We start from the raw sequence: 20,320 nt of genomic DNA on the forward strand, positions 1-20,320 counted from the left end.
CTTTGAATATCCATAGCAATCTGCTCCTCAGTTTCATCTAACTGTAATTCTGTCTTTAACAACCTAACCACATACCCTTTTATATCAGAGCCTTCTTTCCCCTCTGGAAGTTTCAAATTTTTGAAATTATTTCTACGTTGCATATTTTCCAATCTTTCTAACCGCTCCTCGTACTCTCTTTACCTGAATCTAACATTCTCCAGCTCCTTATGATTCTCCTCAACTTTCTCTCTGATCTCCTTCACCTCTAATTCAATAGCTGTCGTACGCAAGCTCAACTCATCAAATTTAGCTTCCAGACTGCCAAATATCTCTCTAATCCCTTCCTGATTCGCCTTTGACTCCTCGAAACCCTTATGAACATCCAAATCCAGCTTCTTTAGGGGAGCAATGACTGAGAGATCTAAATCTCCAGACGTTGGAGGGTTTGTGAGTAGCAACTCGCCATCATTTAGCTCGCCACCATTTAGCTCCCCCCTACTATTTTTTCATGGGAAGGGGAATTTTCACTTGCAAAATCAATGGTCCCTCCCGCGCATCTATCTCTTTAACCACGTCCTGGTTTTCTTCCTCCATATCTGTCTCCAACAATTGATATCTGTTTGGGGTCAAGTGGTCTGACCAATCTAATAAACTCCGGCTAGCACTATCGCCCTTGTGTGTTTCTGGGGTAGCTGGCGTGGCAGGGGTGGGGTCCCTCTGTAGTATCAATGTTTTGGGTATCGTTTTGAAAAAAGAATTTAGTGAGGGGGTAATTTTTATTTTCCTATCCGGTATAACTACCTTGCTCCCTTGCCTAGTATATTTTTTCGCTGTAGTCGTTGGTTTTGCCCCTATATTACCTTTATTACCCTCTCTCTGCACCCTAGTGCTCCAGTCTCCAGCTTCTTTTTTTTGTGTATTTCCTACCTTCACCTCTCCTGACCCCCTCCCAGCACTTCTCAGAATGTACCTGACGGCATATTGCTTCTTTGCTGCAGCTATTCCAGTGTTCTTGTCCCTTACAATCAATTGAGCTAACCCTTTTTCCTCAGCCTCCTTAGCTCCCTGACTATTTGCTGCAAAATGATTGGCGAGGGTTTTTTCCGCTTTTCCTCCTTCTCCTTTCTTGGGGCTACCTCCGGACCTGCCAGAGGCCCCCACAGCACGAAACTGGATTCTCGCCGCCGCTTTCCTTCCCCTCCCTACCTCAATTGCTGCTCTACTCCACAGCTTGCTCCCCGCTGGAAGCTCCGTAGGCGGCCCCGCCTCCTCCCCCTCCTGGTCGGGTGATCGTATCGTATCCCGTGCCGCCATGCACCACTGCTGCCGCCGCAGCTCTCCGCAACGATTTGGCTCCAAAACTACTTCACGTCAGGTAAGACCTGCCTTGATGTTATCGCTTCTCTGCACGCACTTTTTCCCGTGTAGAGGCTCCGCACTTCTGCCCTAACACGCCACCTCTCCCTCAGGCACCTGCGACCGACTCTCTAGCTGGCCACCATGTTTTCCTAATGACAAACTTATTGACACTCTTCTTAATACCGGGGTTAAGCCCTGTTCAGGGCAGCCTGTAAATAGGCAGGTTGCCATTGCCATTGTCCTGCACCAGTTGATCCTGTCTTTATACCACAGCACACATGTGCTGGGTCAACCCAATGCCTTTAATACCATTCCTCCCGACTGCAAGCCCAAAGGAATAGAAAGCTTTGGGTAGAGAATGTCTTTCTTCCACGCCTTGCTCTGAAATCGGTCAGTACCAGTTGCCTCCTGTGCTATGAATCCCATGCCCTGTGGGATACAGTGGCTCAGGTTTTACGGGCTGTTTCAGAAGACCTTTGGGCTTCTCTTATGCAGGCTATTCAGAATGCTTGTGATGCAGCAGAATTTGTGATACAATCCGGATCCATTCCTGGTTGAGGTCCACTGGCTTCTCCGGGTATGTCCAGGCATTTTAATGGACATGCCTTTTGATGGATTATGCTTTTCTGGTGATAAAGCAGACTCTGCCTTAAAGCATTTTAAGGAGAGCAAAGCCACAGCATGTTCCTTGGGCCTTCCTACTCCCACAAAGCAATTCCACCAACACTTTTGACCCAGTCTGTCAATGCCAGACTCCTCCTCCAGCGCAACAGGCTTTTCGGCCCTTTGTGGCTCTACTCATATTTCTTATCCCTGCTACTAGTGCCTTGTTACTGGAATCACTCTCAGTAGAACGGGTCGGGTATGGTTCTAGGGCGAATAGGAACATGGTCTAGAAAGCCCACAGAGAACCATAATAACTGAAAGGCAGGATGAAGTATGGGATACCCTTATCAGTCGTGTGCGGCATGAGCCCGCATACCCAACAGTTCGATGTGTTCATTATGGACTGGTGTTGGTGTAGAAGTTGAATGAATGAGTTATTTACAAATTCGAGTCTTCTGGCAGACTCGTGTTCAGGTAGAGGGTGAAAGGAGTGTGTGGAGAGAGTGAGAGGAGGAGTTGGCCGAGTGTCATTTGAGAACAAGGAAACTTGAAAGACGAATAGAGTATAACCAGTCAAGAACATTGCTATGCTACACAACATAAAAATACATATTATCAAAAACCTTCTTTTGGCCAGTATCGTGCATAATTGTCTTTCAAAGTCCGTGAGTCTGGCAGGTCTCTTTACCCTAGGAAACTCCATCCTCTACTTGCTGCCCGCGGTGGTAGGTTGATTCTGCCAGGGAGTGCGCTCTGTTCAGCCCGGGGTAACTCCCTTGGACCAACCAGAACCGTTGACCTAAACGTCCCCAGTTGCACTCCCCAGACTTCAACCGCGACCCTAGCAGCAGAACCGGATGGCGGTTCGAAAATCAAAAATGAGCAAGTTCCCTGGGCGAGAGAGCTGAAAAATCAAAAATAGTTCTTAGGGGAAAAGAAAATCACATTAGTTTGCTTTTATTAGTCTCTTTGTTTAGACCTTAAATTGTACCGTCGTTTTCCTGGTACGGTGTGGTCTTCAAACAATGTCTCAGGTTCGGTAGTGTCCAACTGCATAGTCGATGGCACAAGTCCTTGTAAAATATGATCACTCTCCTATTCGGTACCAGTTTCTTTCAAACGTTCATTGCTGAAAGGGAGGAAGCGAGGTATGGATTCTGTCTCACAGTCGGCAAGTCCTTCCTTGACCCACCGGTCGTATGGGACGGGTAGAGGGACCCGTTTACAATGGATCCCTTGCACCCAGTTCTTTTTGCCTTCCACCCGAACAGCTGATCTCGTGGAAAGAAGTACCAGGTATGGTCCGGTCCACCTCGGCTGTCCGTTGTTTGTGCGCTGGAAATTCCGCACCAAGACCCACGTGCCGGGTTCGATGGAGTGACCTGGATCGTCAGAGGCTGGCGGAGAGGAACTGTGTACCTGTTGGTGTAAAACACGCAATTTAGTTGTTAATTCGCACAAATAGTCAAGCAGTACGGGGTGCTCTATTTCGCTGAGTTTCTTTGGCCTTGGCACGCCCCAGACGTTGGCTGGGCGGCCAAACACTATCTCATGAGGACTAAGTCCTAACCTGGAATGGACGGTCATTCTGGTTGACAAGAGTGCTAGGGGCAAGGCGTCCGGCCATTTAAGACCTGTACAGGCTTGGATCTTGGCTAATTTGAGCTTTAAAGTGCCATTGTAGCACTCTACTAATCCAGCTGATTGGGGGTGATTCGCAGAGTGAAACTTTTGTTGTATGCCTAAACACTCACACACTCTCTTCATCACGCGTCCTACGAATTCACTTCCATTATCACTCCAGACGATTCTAGGCATACCGAATCTAGGGAAGAACTCTTTGACCAGGGCTTTGGCAGTTGACAAGGCAGTATTGTCCTTAAGGGGGTACGCTTCCACCCACCTGGAGAAAGCGCAAACAACAACGAGCACATACTTCAGATTGTTGCACCTCTCCATGTGAATGAAATCGAGCTGCAAAACCTCGAACGGATACGTTGGAGGCGCAAAATGACCAGCTGGAGTTGGGGTTCCCCTACCCGGATTGTACTTCAAACACCATACAGTTTCTGACCACATTCTCTGCATATTTCAGGATATTACCATTTTGCCATACTGGGGCCAATAGTTTACAGATTCCTCTCGAACTGATGTGCGCAACTCCATGAGCCATTGTTACTACTGCAAGTACATATGCGTTAGGTAATAGCCATCGCTGGTGTTCTGACAGTTCGACCCAACAACCATTCGCGTCTAATCTACCTTTACTTTCTCTCCATTCATTCACCTCTTTCTCAGTTGCCTCGGCTTGTATAGATTTCACGCTTTCAATGGTGTCCTCACACATTCCCACATCCGTAATCCATCTAGCGGGACCTACAACATACATCCGACTCATCGTGTTCCTTGCAGTCTTTCGCAACCTCGTCTGCAAATGCATTCCCGCGGCCAACATCATCCTGAATCTTTTTGTGGGCACTGCATTTCACAATTGCAACTTGTAGTGGCAGGGTCAATGACTCGAGGAGTTCATTAACTAACTGACCATGTTATATCTTTGCACCATGTGACGTAAGAAACCCACGTTCACGCCACAATCTCCCAAAACTGTGAGCCACGCCAAAGGCGTATTGGCTGTCAGTGTACACATTCACTCGTTTTCCTTTCGCTAACACACATGCTCTGGTAAGTGCAATCAGTTCTGCGGCTTGTGCAGAATTATGGGAAATACGCGCGGTCTCTATAATGGTGTGTAATGTCGTTACGGCATATGCTGCAGTCGTATCACCATTCGGCAGCTTGAAACATGAACCATCAACCCATAAAGTATCGTTGCATTCAGGAAGGGGAGTGTCCTGTAAGTCTACTCTCCCTTTTGTCTCTTCTTCTGTCCTAAAACAGCAGTCATGGTTATCAATCTTGTCTGTTTCTGTCGGAATGGGTAAAAACGTTGCGGGGTTCAGTGTATCACACCTCTTTATGTGGATGTGACTTGCTAGCAGTGTAAGTTCGTAACTGGATAGTCGAGCGCTAGTAAGATGTTGTGTCTTCGTCCTGTTTAGTAAAATGTCTACTGCATGCGGGACCATAACGATCAGAGTATTATTCATGACTAATCCAGCGGATTGTCGAATGCAGACAGCTGCTGCGGCGGTGGCTCTCAGACAACTTGGTAGTGCCTTAGCCACAGGGTCTACAGTTGCCGAAAAATACGCGCATGGGCGCTGTCTGTCCCCAAAATGTTGTGTTAAAACTGATAATGCACAACCTTCCTTCTCATGAACATATAATGTAAAAGGCTTACTGTAGTTGGGGTTTCCCAACACAGGAGCCGAACATAATGCATCACGCAACTTGTGGAAACTCGTTTGGCAATCTTCAGACCAGGGCATAGGATTTGGCGTGTCTTTGCAGAGTAGTGCCAGCAAGGGTTTAGCTAGTAGTGAGAAATTCGGTATCCATTGTCTACAGTACGATGTAATGCCCAAGAAGGCCCGAACATCTCTCTGTGTCCTTGGGGCACTCAGTTCTGCAATTGCCTGTATTCTTTCTGGTGTCAGTCTCCTTCCCTCCTTCGACAAGATGTGACCTAGGTAGGTTACTTCTTGTCGGCAAAATTGGAGTTTGGAAAGAGAGACTTTGTGCTTCATGTCACATAAGTCACGTAATAATGATAACGTAGCTTTCTTGCAAATCTCTTCAGTGTCTGCAGCGATCAGCAGATCGTCTACGTACTGAATCAGAGTTGAGCCATTCGGTAGAATAATCGTGTCTAGTTGTGTTTTCAGGGCCTGACTGAATATTGATGGGCTTTCGCAGTAGCCTTGAGGAGCACACTTGAAGCGGAAGCTTCGTCCTCCTAAATTAAAGCCAAAAATGTCTCTTCTTTCCTCGGCAATCGCGATGCTGAAGAAAGCGTTCTTCAGGTCAATCACCGAGAACCAAGCTGCTGAAGCTGGAACCATTGTCAATAAAGCAGTAATGTCGGGGACAACTGGAAACTGTGGGATAACTACCGTATTTACTTCTCTGAGGTCAATCACGAACCTGTACACAGGCGGTTGTGAAGGATCAGTACGCTTTAAGACGGGCAGAACTGGACTGTTGCAAACATTACCTGTAGTTTCTTCGATGACATTTTTATCGATCAGATCATAAACGATCGTCAACAATGCATTTTCGCATTCGCTAGATATTTTGTATTGGGGAATACGTGGCAACCTAACGTTGGCTTTCAAAGTTATGACATACGGTGCTATCTCCAAACGACCTACATCATTAGAGCCATTAGCCCAAAGTATATCAGGAAGTGATGACAATTCAGTTGGAATATTGTCCTTTGACAAATACATTGGAGAAATGACTTTCTTACCTAAAGTAAGTTGTACTCCCAAGGGGGAACAGTACAAAGTCGCATATAACCTTTTTAGCAAATCCAAACCTAACAAATTTTCACCTCAACCTGTTGTAAGAATGAGTGGTGCTTCTAATTCGCACGGGCTAATAGAAAGCGATATAGGACTAGAGATCGGGTTTCTAACAGGGGCGCCAGAGAAACCTACTGAAACATTCATTTCGCCAGACAAAGGTGCGCCAGGAAGTTTCGAGTGCATGATAGAACTTTTTGTAGCACCAGTATCCAGCAGAAATGGCTCTGACACTCCTGAGGTAATTACCTCGACATAAGGTCCATTCTGATCTACTGGAACTGAAACAACTCCCTCTCTTTGTCCATGGCTGTCCTAGCAATCGTTACCCTCATTTTCGTGTTCGGTGTAATAGTCGTCAGCATAGTACTGAGCTGACCTAGACGATGCATTATTCTGTTGGTCAAAGCTGTTCATCGAATTCTGAGGCGGAAAAGAAGTTGCATTCTGGGTGAAATTTCCACGGCCCCTACCTCTAGGGGCATGTTGAACACCTCTTCCCCTTACACCTGAAGCACCGCTCAAACGTCGCGCAAGAGCCGGACAATTACCTTTAAAGTGACCCTCTTCCTTGCAATACGCACATTGATTCGGGCCATAAGCAATACGCTGATGGGAAAACTCGTTTCCTTGCACGTTTCTCGAATACTGCTGTTGTTGTTGATAATTGGGCTGACTAGCCGTACGAGGCGGATAGGCTTGCTGGAGAAGAACTTTAGTTTTTAAATCTTTTGTCTTTTTGTCTACTTTATCTAGCTCGTCTTTGCGCCTATTTTCATAGTACTGGGCTGTAGCTAAAATTTGCGCTGACGTAGAGACAGCCCAAGCACTCTCTGAATCTTTCAGTTTATTACACAGTTCAGGGATTAAATTATGTACGAATTTGTCTACAAACAATCTTTGACCACCCTCCGTAGCCATATCCTGACCACTATGATCGGTGAAAGTCTCCTCGAATCTTGTGAAAAAGTCAGACACATTCTCATCTTTCTTCTGCTTGCACGCAGATAGCTTGTCCCAGTTTACGCGTACTTCAGGCATTATTGTTTTCATGTACGCGATAATCCTACCGGGAAGTTCAGCTATTAACGGCTCAGGTTTAAAACCACCTATTTGTCTAGCATCCATAGCGGTAATGTTCGCCCATGAGTCACCTAGTTCTTGGTCATGGTTCGTATGACGGATTTTGCTCCATAGAGGATGTGGAACAACGTTCCCAAACAACATGTCTACATCCGCTAAATTCATTATACATGAGCTTGCAGTTTGCGATAACTCCTTATAATACCCAGTCGGGTTTTTACGAGGGTCAGGCAGTGTCTGCTTGAGTGCTAAGACTTCGGATCGTTTCCAGGGGACATGTACCCATACACGCTGGAAATGAGGCAGAATTGGTGGATTCGCATTCGCATCACCTTCCCTCCAAACCGGAGGAACCTCTCTCATGGGGTACTGTCTCGCTCTTTTCCCACCTGGTGCATCGTCTTCGTGACATGATCTAGAGACGTTTCCCTTACTCCTATAAGAGAGCAATAACTCTATCGCTTTCTCAACATCTGCACCTATAATCATACCTTCATAGAACTTAAAGCGTGTACGCCATAGTTCGTTCATTGTGCATTTGGAATCATTTGTCTTCACATCTTCGCACAGATATACACACATTTCTTCGAATACGTATCTCTGGGTGGGTGCATTCCATTGACGGAAAACGTCCATAACAGACTGAACATCATATCTAACAGTATCCGTAATCCATTTACGGGCTAGTTCATTTAGCACTCTTCTTTCCTCGTAATCAGGCAGTTGACTACGGGACTGTCTATGTTCTGTTTTAGGCGTTGTTTTAGGCGACCCAAAGAAAGGTGAAAACAGACTAGTGACGGTACCTGTCACTCTTTGTCTAATAGAAGGAGAAACTTGCGGAGGGGTAAGTGCATCGGAAAAAACAGGCTGAGGCAAAGAAGAAGTAGAGGCAATAGCAGAGGAAGTTGAAGTAGTAGCAGACGTAGTATCATAGACAATAGCTGGAGCTGTAGGCAAAGTCGTAGAAGTAGATGGAGTAGGTAGCAGAGACGGGGGCCTTTGAGAAGGCTGCGCCGGAGAAGTAGGAACCAGCTGAACAGTAGCTGGAGTTTGTGCAATAGCTGTGTTCCGTGCGCCGGGGCGCGGTATAGTAAAATGCTTTGGCGGTGTAGTAGCGTCTAACGCATACGGTGGAGGTGAGCTTAATAAGTGGGACATTAATGGATCTTTCTCGGATCTCTCCTCTTGACCTTGTCCCTTATTTGGTAACATTGGGTAGCATTTATCTACTGCTAGTTTCTTGCTCCTAAGCATTTGTTCTTTTTCCTGCTCTTCCTCGTTATCCCTGTATGTTATGGCAGCTTGCACCCTCGACATTCCTCTTTTATTCTTTTTTGCTAATTTTATTTCTTTCTGTTTGGCTTCTTTGCGCCATAAGCGGAAAGAGTCAAACATCGCCGGCCGGGCTTTTCTCTTGAATAATTTGACCTCTAGGTTATCTAATATTTCTGAGTCGAAACTACCATATTGGGGCCATTTTAAAACACCATCCTTGCGGGTGTATTTTATCCACACTTCATTATATGTGATGGGACCTACGCCGTGCTTCACATAGAGCTCATATGTTGAGTTCCAATCGGAGGAACCGGACAGGAATCCTCTAATCGAGAGTCCTTACTATAACCAAGACAAAACAAGTTTCCAAGTCTGCTAAAACCAGGCATCTTTGCTCACTAGTCTAGCTTCAAACTTCAAAGGATTATCTGTTACGATATTTCTCGTGAATACACAAGTCCTTCGGCTTTGGGGCTTGCAAGTACCAAATCAAAGCGTATCTCAAGGATACCAAAAACTAGAGAACTGGGAGACGCTCCACTTATACTTAACTGAAGTATTTGAAGATCGGTGACGTCGCTAGAAGACTCGTCTATCGTTTCGCTCTACCAAGGATCACTGGGTCCAAAACAAGGCGATAGTCAGGGCAGCAGTCCTTCGTAGCCGTCGGGACGCGGGGAACCTCGCAGCAAAGACCTTCGGAACCACGTCGACATACAGGGGTCGCTGAAGTGGCTGGCCGTCCTCTGGAATTTTCACACGATGCTCCTCACGAACATCTGGCTTGGACCGTTGCCGCTTGATACCGCCCCTAGTTGGGCGCCAACTGAGGTAACGGGGTTTTAGGAACCCGTTGGTGCCAGGGGATAACACCCGAAGACCTCTGAGTTCTCCCTTGTTCCGGACCACAGAAACACTGAGTCTTCTAGTCGCAGTCAGAGATCGAATTTTATTGGCAGCTACCAAGTAACAGGTGTCCTAGAAGCACGACAAACACGGGTCATGTGTTCTCAGGAGACTGTTCGTTTTTACAGAACCAGCCGTCTCCTTATATACAAAAATAATAGCTGCAAGCAAGAATTCTTGAGTTTATGATATGGCTATACACATATTTCTACAATAATACAAAAGAGCGAAGTCATGTAGGCAAGCCCGTATTTTAGACGTCCAATTCATGATAGATTACCCAGCCAGGCCCGGAACTCCCATCAGATATCGATGAAACCCCAATAAAGGAAGGCACCTCCTAGTCATAAAACTGGCCATAAACAGGGAGCGTGGACAGGTGTGTATGTGTGTAGAAAACATGATCTGGATGTAGTGAATGGTTTGTGGCATGTTATGCATTGATGTTATCGTATTAGGCCACTGGGCGAGGAGCTGCCCAAACAGGTTCGGCTGGAGGCAATGGAGACAGTTGGGACAGGTCAGGGGGAAGTCAGGGAGAAGTCAGGGAAGGTGGACGTGTCCTTTTAGATCAAGCTCGACCTTTAATTGACTTATCATGAGGGCAAGACACAAGTTGGATACCGTTTACAAAATGGAGTCTGAGGGGTCGGGACGGAAACTACGATTCAGGGGTGTTGACATACCTCGATCATGGCGCAAATGCATAGGAATGATGTCCTAATCATTATCGGTTCGTCGACACCAAATTCGTCATGGTACGTTGATGTTTCGGGACACGGGTATTGGACCTCGATACCGGGACAACAGTAGGGTCCAGAATTTCAGAACCACACTTCCTCTCCGGCAGAACCCGGAGGATCAGACTCCCTCCCCCCTCCCTCTCCGACCCCACTGACATCATATGTGGAGTACCTCAGGGATCTTCACTAAGCCCAACACTCTTCAACATCTACATGGCCCCCATCGTTGCCATCGTCAGACAACACAGGCTCAGCATCGTTTCCTACACCGACGACACACAGCTCATCCTCCCCCTCACCAAGAACCCAGAAATCACCAGATTCCGCTTCCGGGAAGGAATGAAAAACTTGGCCGCCAGGATGAAGGGCAGCTGCCTAAAGCTCAACTCCGAGAAGATCGAGGTTCTCATCCTCAGACCTGGCATCTCCGCCTGGGACAATACCTGGTGGCCCTCCGCCCTCGGGAGCCCACCCACCCCTACAGACCACACCCGGAACCTCAGCATAATCTTTGACTCCTCCTTCTCCATGAACCGCCAGATCAACACTGTTGCGTCCACCAGCTTCAACTGCCTCTGCGTCCTCCGAAAGACCTTCAAAGGAATCCCACACGACTGCAGAAAGACCGTTACTCACTCTCTCATAACCAGCAGACTAGACTACGGCAAGGCCTTCTACACCGAAATCAACAAAACTCTTCTACACAAACTCCAAACCATCCAGAACGCCGCTGCCAGGCTCATCCTAGGGACCCCACGCCACGAACATATGATCCAACCCTCCGACGCTTCCACTGGCTCCCCGTCGAGAAGAGAATCACTTTCAAACTCCCCACACACACCTACAAATCCCTCAACAACAAAGGACCCAAATACCTCAACTACTGAGTTTGTTTCCACACACCCAAGAGGAAACTCCGCTCCGCCTAACTCGCCCTGGTGGAGGTCCCCCGCATCAGCAGAAACCGAACCGGCGGGAGATCATTCTCCTACAAAGCAGCCATATCCTGGAATGAGTTCCCGGTCAACATCAGATGCTCCCCGAACCTCCACACTTTCAGGAAGGACCTCAAGACCTGGCTCTTCGATTGACCCAGAGCTGCTCTCCCCCCCCACCCCCCCACCCCCCAAACCCGCCAGCACCTTGAGACCCTCACGGGTGAGTAGCGCGCTCTATAAAATCACTGATTGATTGATTGATTGATTATGTACTCCATTTGACCGATGCACAGCTGTCCTTACACTCAAAACAGTCTTCTTCAGAGCTATATCCTCGGCTTGATGCATGAGTGAGCTACAGGCTGTGTCTGTTTACCCACCATACACCACTGTCTTTTCAGGCAAACTGGTGTTGAGGACTAGAGCAGTTTTTTTTTTTTTTGCTGAAAGTTGTGAAATGAACAAGCCACTGCTTTTCCAATATTCTTCGCTCCGCCTCAACTCTTGAATAAGGAGGAGAGACTCCACCGCTGGGATCATGTAAAAGCTTTATGATTTTAAATTGATTATACCAAAGACCATCAGATGGACGATCAGCTCTTTGCAAGCTTTACTCCAGCGAAAAAGGGTTAGGCAGTGCAGAAAATGACCATATCTAGGTGGCTAGTCCTCTGTATGAAGAACTGCTTTGCTATGGCCAAGAAGCAGCCTGTGGAAGGTCTGAGAGCTTATTTAACCAGAGCCAAGGATGCAGTCACTGCATTAGCACGTGGAGTGCTTCTTCTGGTCATCTGTCAGCTGGCGAATGGGTGTTACACCATACCTTCACAAAGCACTACTGCATTGATAGCCAGGTCTGGCGGCAAGGGCACTTTGCTTATTCGGTCCTGCAGGGTTTCTGGTTTGAGCCATTCTACAAACCCCCCACCCAGAGAGGTACTGCTTTAGTGAGGAATCTTCTGCAGTTAGATGTATCCATCATAAGAACAAGTAACTTACCTTTGGGAAATACTTTTTTTGGTAGCTACTCTAACCTCCGATTCCTCATCACCCTCTCTGTTCTATTAAAAAAGGACTCTTTTCACGAGCCATAAAATATTCTAGACTAGAGATCTTCACACTGTTATAATGATCATTTAAAACCCTCTATGTCAAAAGTTGCATACAGTCAAGAATGAACCTGATATCTGCGCAAGAGCGTGATGCGTATAAGTGGCTCCGTTCTCTGTTTCAAGGCAGGACAGTGTGGACCCTCACGCCACCCCCAACCAACACACAGAAGCAATGCTGAGAAAAATCCCCAGATGACGTTTTTACAAGGTGAGGAGCCTGCGGTTCGAGTATCCACCAGAAAGAGCATAACCAAAACGTAACTTGCTCTTATCGGCAATGACCAGCTTCAGACTGTATTCTGCTAAGTCATTTGTGTGCTAGTGAGGATTGATGTGTGCTGACTCTGCATAAAGTCAGAGCCTGCTTTTTCTTTTCAGATTTGCTTATCACCTGGGATAATAAAGTAAACTGCAAATTTACGAGGTAGATTACAGCAGTTTTATAAAATATAGATGTCTTGTGAGCTCTGTTTTGTTAGACTCTTTGAGCATGTGTTGGCCATATATGGTGGTCTTACCCTACTCCAGACACAGAGGTTTAGGTCATTATTGTCCCATGGCTAGTCACTTGTATTCTCAAGTGCTAAGATTTCGGAGGAGTAGATCACCCCTGAGAGCCCCCTTGGCCCCCACCCCAATCCTATACGGATGGAACTGAGAAAAAGCTGTATTAGTTAATGGCCTTTTGAAAACCTGTTGCTACCGCTGAATGGCAACAACATAGGCTACCTTTGCAAGCACTATTCTCTGAATGCATTTTCAAGGGAAAAGGTACCTGTTGACCTGGAAGGTTCTAGTTGGGGAAGGAGGTGGGGGTTCCTGTCGCCACTGTGGTGGCTGGTTCCTTTTTTTGCTGGCTCTGTCTGTGCTTGCTCCTAGGGTTCCCTGTTTTGTTGGGGTCTTCTGCCAGCTTGCTTGCGCCTTTCCCTCTGCTGCTCTTGTGTCTGGGTCGCATCTCGCTTCCTTAGCGGCGGTCTGTTGGGGTGTGCTGCCCCCCCCTCTTCTGCTCCCTGCCCCCGGCTGGTGGTAGGTCGGTATTCCTGCTTGGGGGGGGGGGGGTGATCCTGTTAGCTCCCCTGGGTTCCTGTTGGTCCTGCCGGGGTTTTCCCCTCTTTTCTTGGCTGCCCCTCTGCTTCCCTTAGCTGCCCCTCTGCTTCCCTTGGGCTGCGCCTGGTTCCTCTTGCGGCTTCCTGGTGTCATGCCTGGTGCTCTCTGGGGCTCTCTGCCCCCTTTGCCTGTGGGTGGGTGGCTCGTGCTGCCTTAGGTGCGGCTGTTCTGTTCTCCTTTGCTCCGTCCTGGGGCTTCCAGTGTTTGTCCCGGGGCCTTCTGTGTGCTTGGGTTGCTTCTGGCGTTTGGCTGCTTCTGTTTTTGTTTGCTCCTGCCCTAGCTCTCCCTGTGCTTGTCTTTGGCTTGCTTCAGGGGTTTCCTGACCGCCTCTCCTGGGTCTGCTGCCGTTCCTGCCTGTTTTTTTCCTGGTTGTGGCCTCCAGGGGATGCCTGGTGGCTACTCTGACTGGTGTGGATGGGCGCCTAGTCTTCCTTTCCTTGGATCTTCCCCCCCCCCTCAACCCCTCCCCCCCACAGATGTGTTTCTGGTGGCGGTTCGCTTTTTGGTCCCTGGGGTTTGTGCCGCTTCTGTATGGGCCTGGCTGTCTTTCATTGCTACCGTGTCCTTGGCTTGGCGCTGGTTTCCCCTCTTCTGTTCACGTCTGCTCTCCGTGGTAGTGCATGGTCGGACCTAGTTGGTGCCTGTGTGGCCGCCTAGGCCTGCCGGGTGCTGTTGGCTTCTTGGTCCGTCTGCGCTCTGGTGCGTTGGCTCCCTGGGGGGGTTCTGGTCTCGTATGGTTCCTGTGGTGGGTGCCTGGCTGCGTGTCTGCTGGGGCTTTTCCGCTCCTGCGGGGTCTTGTGTGGCTGTTGGTCGCCTTTTGGGCTCTGCTTCCTTGCCTAGGCTCTCTTTTTGTGTCCTGACGGGGCTCTGTGCGGTTGTGACCGTGTCCTGGTGGGTCCTTCGGGCCTTCTCCTGCCGACTGTTCTCTTCTCGGGCTTGTTTCACCTGTGTTTGGGCCTATGTGGGGTCCTGTGGCTCCGGGTCTGCCGGCTTCCTGCTGGTTCGGGGTGGCCTCGGGCTGTGCCTCCTTGGCTTTCTGGCTGTGCTGTCGCTTTTCGGCGTGCTCTGAGTGTGTTTTGCTGGGCATTCCTGGTTGTTTCCTGGTTCTGGTGGCCTGGATCGTTTCTGGACACCGGGCTTTGTTCCCGGTGTGTGTCTGTTTGGGTGCCCCCCCTGCCCCGCTCTGGTTGGGGTGTGGTTCTGTGATTCTCTTGCCTCTGTGGGGTCCTCCCTCCTGGTTGCGGGTTGTCTGGGGTTTTTCCTGCTGCTTGGCCCTCTGCCTTCTCTGCTTCTTCCACGGCCTTCTGTTTGGTCCAGTGGTGGTGTGCGTGGGGTTCCCTGTTCTTCCCTGCCCTTTGCTTTGGCCTGAGCGCTGCATGGGCTCCTTCCGGGGTTTGGTTGGGCCTGTGGGTCCTCCTGCGTCGTCGGGTTGCTTGGCTCTGGTCCTGGCTTCCTGGTTCCTTTGGCGTTTGTTGCCCTGGTTTGTGCTGTTTTCTTAGCTCCTCTCCGGCGTTGCTGGGGTCGGGCCTGGTGGCCTTTTGGTCTGAGTGCTGTGCCCCCTGGGGCGGTTTCTTTTTTCGGCTGCCCTTGCTGCTTGCTGGGACTGGGTTGGCGTGTTTGTGCAATCTTCTGCCATGTTGGTGCCTCTTTTGTCTGCCCTCTGTGGTTCGGTGGGTTACTGCCTGGTTGTTTTCTGGTTTGGGGGCTGATCGGTGTTTCCAGTTGCTCTGGGCTCCCGTCCTGCCTTGTTTTCCCTCCCATTTTGGCTTGGGGTTTTGTGGGGGTTGTGGCCGCTGGCTCTGTCCCAGCCCTTGTTGGGTTTGTTCGTTGTTGATTTCCGGTCTTGTTGGCCTCTCCTTTGTTGGTCGCCTTTCGGCTGGTTCTTTCTGGGGGCATCTCTGACCTGTGGTCTTTGGATTGGTCTCCTCTCCCCATGCTGTTCTGGGTTTGGTAGCCTTCCTGGTTTGGTTTGCGGCCTCCTTCCAATGTGGGGTGTTTTGGCCTTCTGGAGTTTCGGGTCTCTGTCTCCTTTCCTGTCCTTGTCGGTTTGGTTGGGGGTCTTGCTCCTGTTCGGCCCCAGGGCTCCTGCTGCGGCTCCTTCCTCTGGGCGTGGTGCTTGGTGGTTGTAGTTTGGTGGCCCTGGGGTGCTGGTTTTTCTTCCCGGTTCCTGGGCCTCCTCGGCGGGGTTTGGTTGGCTTTCTCCTCTGGGTTCTCTGGTGCCGGGTCGTTCGGTTTGGTGGGTGGGCCAGTTTCTGGCCTGTGCTTTCCTCCTTCTTTGTTGGTCTGGGTGCTTGTGCCTGTGCTCTGTTAGCCGGTCTTGGGTTCTTTCTTTGACCTTCTTCGGGGCGGATCCTGTTTGCTCTGTTCTGTGTGGCTGCCCGGTCCTGTGGGACCTCCTTGTGGTCCTGAGCTGGGCGACCTTGTCCTGTGGGCTCCTTGGCCATCTCCTTTGGGTCTTGGTCCTGGTTGCCCTGTCTCCGGTTTCTCTGATTGGCGGCCTCCTTGTTGGGGCGATGGCCTTCTGTATTTTTTCTTGGTTGTCTCCGGTCCTTGTTTGGTCCCTGCTGTCCTATTCTGGGTTGCGGGCCGGTTGCTTCCTGCAGTCCCCCTTTCCCTCCATCTCGGTGCTCCCTTGGGTTGCTGCTTTTGTTGTGGTTTCCTGGGTGTGCTTGTGGGTTCAGAAGGCCGGTTTCTGCTTTGGTATTCTCCACTTTGTAATGAATGGGACGAGGACATAAGGAACCTGGGACTAATGCTCTATTACTTACCTGTAATCTTCATTACTCCGGGTCCCGTTGTCCTCGCTCCATTCATACTTCCCTCCCGCCCAGGCGGCCGGCCTTCCTGTCTGGGCTTGGTTGTACAGGCGGGGTGCTGGGTAATTTCTGCCTATGTACTCCCAGTGGAAGGGGCAGTATTAGGGTCCCAGCATTCCTTTTGTTTTTTTCTGTCGTGAGATGGTCATCTCCACTTTGTAATGAATGAGACAAGGGCAACGGGACCCGGAGTAATGAAGATTACCGGTTAGTAATAGAGCATTCCAAAAGTTTAAAGTAACTATTCTTTTAAAGTAGTGTTTTTAGTTTCAACTACTGTGCATGCAGTTTCCATCCAGCTGTGAACGAGGACGACTGTGGATTAAGAGTATTAGAATCACCATGAAGGTGTCTGCTTACTTCCTTGTATAGAAGAAATAGTTGGGTTGACTATAGTTTTTGCAAAAGTAATACTTTAAAGGCAGACGCTATGTCCGCCTGCTTAATTATTTAGTATTTCCATTTGCATCCAGAATAAGGAATAGATGTTTAGGTTTCTCTCGTCTCATGATGGGTGTGTGCGAGGCGAGCTGAGATCTTCCAGGCCTGGTGGAGAGAATAGAAATGGGCCATGTCGATAATGCAAGGATGGAAGGGAGAGTATTCTATCTTATTTGCATTTATTCTGTAATAATGCCTGCCTGGAGGAAATTAGTAAAGCCTATATTCTTATTGAAAATGAATGTAATCCTGTCAAGATGGCATTGCCTTACTGCTTGGAGGAAAATAGCTCGGGGTGAGGGCTGTTTTGTCAAGTTTCTTAATTTTTCTGATGAATTTAATCTCGTATGTTAGTTAAATGTAATGCTTGAGTGTCCTTATGGTGCAGTAATAACGAGTTTTTAGTTTCTGTAATTCAAAGCTAGCTACTTGTTGTTTTGTTTTTATTTTCATCTTATGTGTTCTGTATGTTAAAAGACTTCAGGAGTTTGCTCTCGGTCACATTGTGTTCCAGTTGTTGTGCTGCACGTAAACCGCAGTCGTTTTGTGAAACATAAGTATTTGTGTTTAATGTTTAAAACTTTGAAAATAATGTTGATTAATTATATATCTTATCCCCTCGCAGATTTATTTGCGACAGCAAGACAAAGCAGCAGGTATCAACCCAAATGTGCGCCTTGCTAAAATGAGCCTCATCGACCTGGCAGGATCGGAACGTGCCAGTGCCACAAATACTAAAGGTGCACGCTTCCGAGAGGGGGCAAACATTAATCGTTCTCTCTTGGCGCTGGGAAACGTCATTAATGCTCTAGCAGACCCTAAGGTATCTACACTTTATGCACATTTCGAAATCCGCTAAAATAAGAGTACGTTGTCTTTGTTTTAATGTTTTAAGTGAGTTTTACATATGGGATGATGAATGCATTTCCTTGTGTGATCAGACTCTTGCCTGGTGTTGAGCTGACCTGAGCGGGCACCACTGAGCATTTTGGAATTAATTATCACTACTTAGAAAAGGCATATGAAGCAAAGGTGTATGATACTTTGTTTGGGTTTCCCACAAACTTTTTCAAAAGTAGTCTAGTCCCAGCAAATGGGATTTCAGACCTTCTCGATTAGTTTTTTTCATCCCTTTTTAGGTTGAAGCTCACAAGGCAGCCCAGCTGTCTGGTTTGCTAAAGTCCTCTTGTGGACATTCAGAAAGCTTCTCTCAGAATGCATTCTTCCAATTACTTACCATTAGCTTTGTGGTTTATAACTCACATTTTCAGTTTTTTTAATTTTAAGGCTATATTTGTTTTAGGCTGTCCAGCGTGAGTTTGTCCCTCCCAACGAGTAAAGACTTTTCACGTTACCTCTCTGTGTTTTCTACTAGTGCTCCTTTCTGCAAACAGGACTGTAAATCTTTTTCTTATCTTCTCGCATTTGCTGTGCATTGAGACAGAGGTCAAATGTCCGGCTCTGTCTTCTGTGGGGGCTTGGTGTTTACTTTTCTTTCTCTGAATTCAATGTGAGAGGATTTATGTGACAGTCTTGTGGATTTGAGGCGGGAGGAAAGGTTTCTTTTTTTCCTAGAACACAAAAATATTTGATCCATCTGTGCAAGTATTTCAGAATAAATCGGAATTAGGGAAGCACAAATGAAGCACATGTTTGTTAATTCTGATGTGTGTTGGAATAAATACTTGGATATGATTAAAACAAATTAATATGCTAGGTGATACCATTTCATTATCGGTTGTGTGCTGTATAGTTTTGAGTGAATGGGATGTTTTATAAAGTGCACGGCTACTCAGTGAGTGTCCCGGCGCCAGGTCTAGCACCAAACTCGAAATCGAACTAGGAAGTTGAGTTCCCTAAATGGTGGAGGAAACTAGCCAAGTTTCAGCTTTTTACAGAACATTTCCTCTCAAGGAAGCAGCCGGAGGTTCAAAGGGAGCTGATTCCAGCCCGCGGCAGCTAAGTAAAATAATCCTTAACTCACTTCTTTGAATTCTTAACTCAGGGCACCACTACCAGGGATGCCGTGAGCAGAGCTCTAGAAGGGCAGTAAGGGAGAAATCATCTGTCTGCAAGATAGCCTGGACTGGCTTGATTCAGAGCTTGGTGGACCGGAGATCAGGATTTGAGGAAAATACGCTGCTCAATAGGCAGCCAATAAGGAGATCTTAAAGGGGCAGACAATGTCCTATGAGGAAGTGTTAAAATAAGGAGTGCCACAGCATTTTGCACCACCTGGAGACGACCCAACAGAGCCTCAGATACCCCCAAGGTAGAGAGCTTTGGCGTAACCCAGCCAGGATGTGACTAGCGCATGTTTTCCTACAATGTATGGTGAATAGGTACAGAAATTCCTTGAGGGTCCTGAGTAACCCCAAGCTAAGGCAGCAGAGAGTTGATTTTCGAATTTGACTCCCAACTATTTGGCTAATGGACATGGGGGTGGGTGGGAGTGTTTGGGGGCGGGGAGGAAGCATAGAGGCCAGGCCACTTCCAACCAGTTGAATGTGTGGGAGCCAAATATAATAATTTTAGTTTTCTCAGCATTACATTTCAACTGACTATTGAGCATCCTGTCAAAAACTGCTTGCATGCACTATTATTAGTAAAACTATATGTCTGTTCAAATGTAATGGTCATTTCAATTGAAAATAAGTTGTCTTTAGGCATTGTGCTACCACACCATGTTTAAACCACTCTGCCAATTCACTGTACTTTGCCACACCTCACAACACTGCACTCTACTCTGCACAACTCTACGCCTCTGCGTCTATGCTCTCTACTTCACTCTGCTCCACTCCACTGTTCGCAACTGCACTCTACGCCACTTCACTCTACACCTCCCTACTTTGCTCCACTCTACTCTATTCCAATGCACTGTACACCACTCCAATCAAGGCCACTCCACTCTGCGCCACTCTTAAACAATGCACTCTATTCTGTACCACTCTACTCTGCACTCTACGCCAATCCACTGTACGCCACTTCAATCTACTCAGCACAGTGCACTCTACACCACTGCACTCTACACCACTGCACTCTATGCCACTGTACGGCACTTCACTCTACTCTGAAACAATCTACTCTACACTACTGTACTAGATGCCGCTGGACTGTACCCCACTGGACTGTACGCCACTCTACCCCAAATCACTGCACTCGACTCTGCACTACTCTATTATACGACTTTCTACACCATTGCAATCTACGACTCCACTCTGCAACACTCTCCGCCACTGAAATCTACGCCACTGTACTCTATGCAACTCTACTGTACAGCACTACGCTCTACGGAACTGCACTCTATTCTACTCCACGCCACTATACTCTACACTATTTTACCCAACTCTGCTCTGCACCACTCTACGCTTCTGTGCAGCACTGTACTCTACTATGCAACACTAATCTACTCAACTGACTGCATTCTGCAACACTGCATTATATGCCACTGAATTATATACCGCTGCACTCTACTACACTATAATAAGCAAACCTCTATGACAATGCAGTCTACAACAGTCC

At 47.9% G+C, this 20,320-nt stretch overlaps 1 protein-coding gene across 3 annotated transcripts in view; it reads left to right on the plus strand.

Annotated features, from left to right (window-relative positions):
• KIF18A (kinesin family member 18A) overlaps positions 1–20,320 on the plus strand; it is a 379,530-nt gene that overhangs the window by 77,737 nt on the left and 281,473 nt on the right. For all 3 annotated transcript variants that reach the window (XM_078684198.1, XM_078684201.1, XM_078684200.1), the window contains exon 6: positions 17,424–17,621. In XM_078684198.1, the coding sequence (XP_078540324.1) occupies positions 17,424–17,621 (198 nt within the window). The remainder of the gene's footprint in view (positions 1–17,423; positions 17,622–20,320) is intronic.

The sequence above is a fragment of the Lissotriton helveticus genome, chromosome 3_2 (genome assembly GCF_964261635.1).
Source record: "Lissotriton helveticus chromosome 3_2, aLisHel1.1, whole genome shotgun sequence".
In the NCBI taxonomy this organism is placed as follows: Eukaryota; Metazoa; Chordata; class Amphibia; order Caudata; family Salamandridae; genus Lissotriton; species Lissotriton helveticus.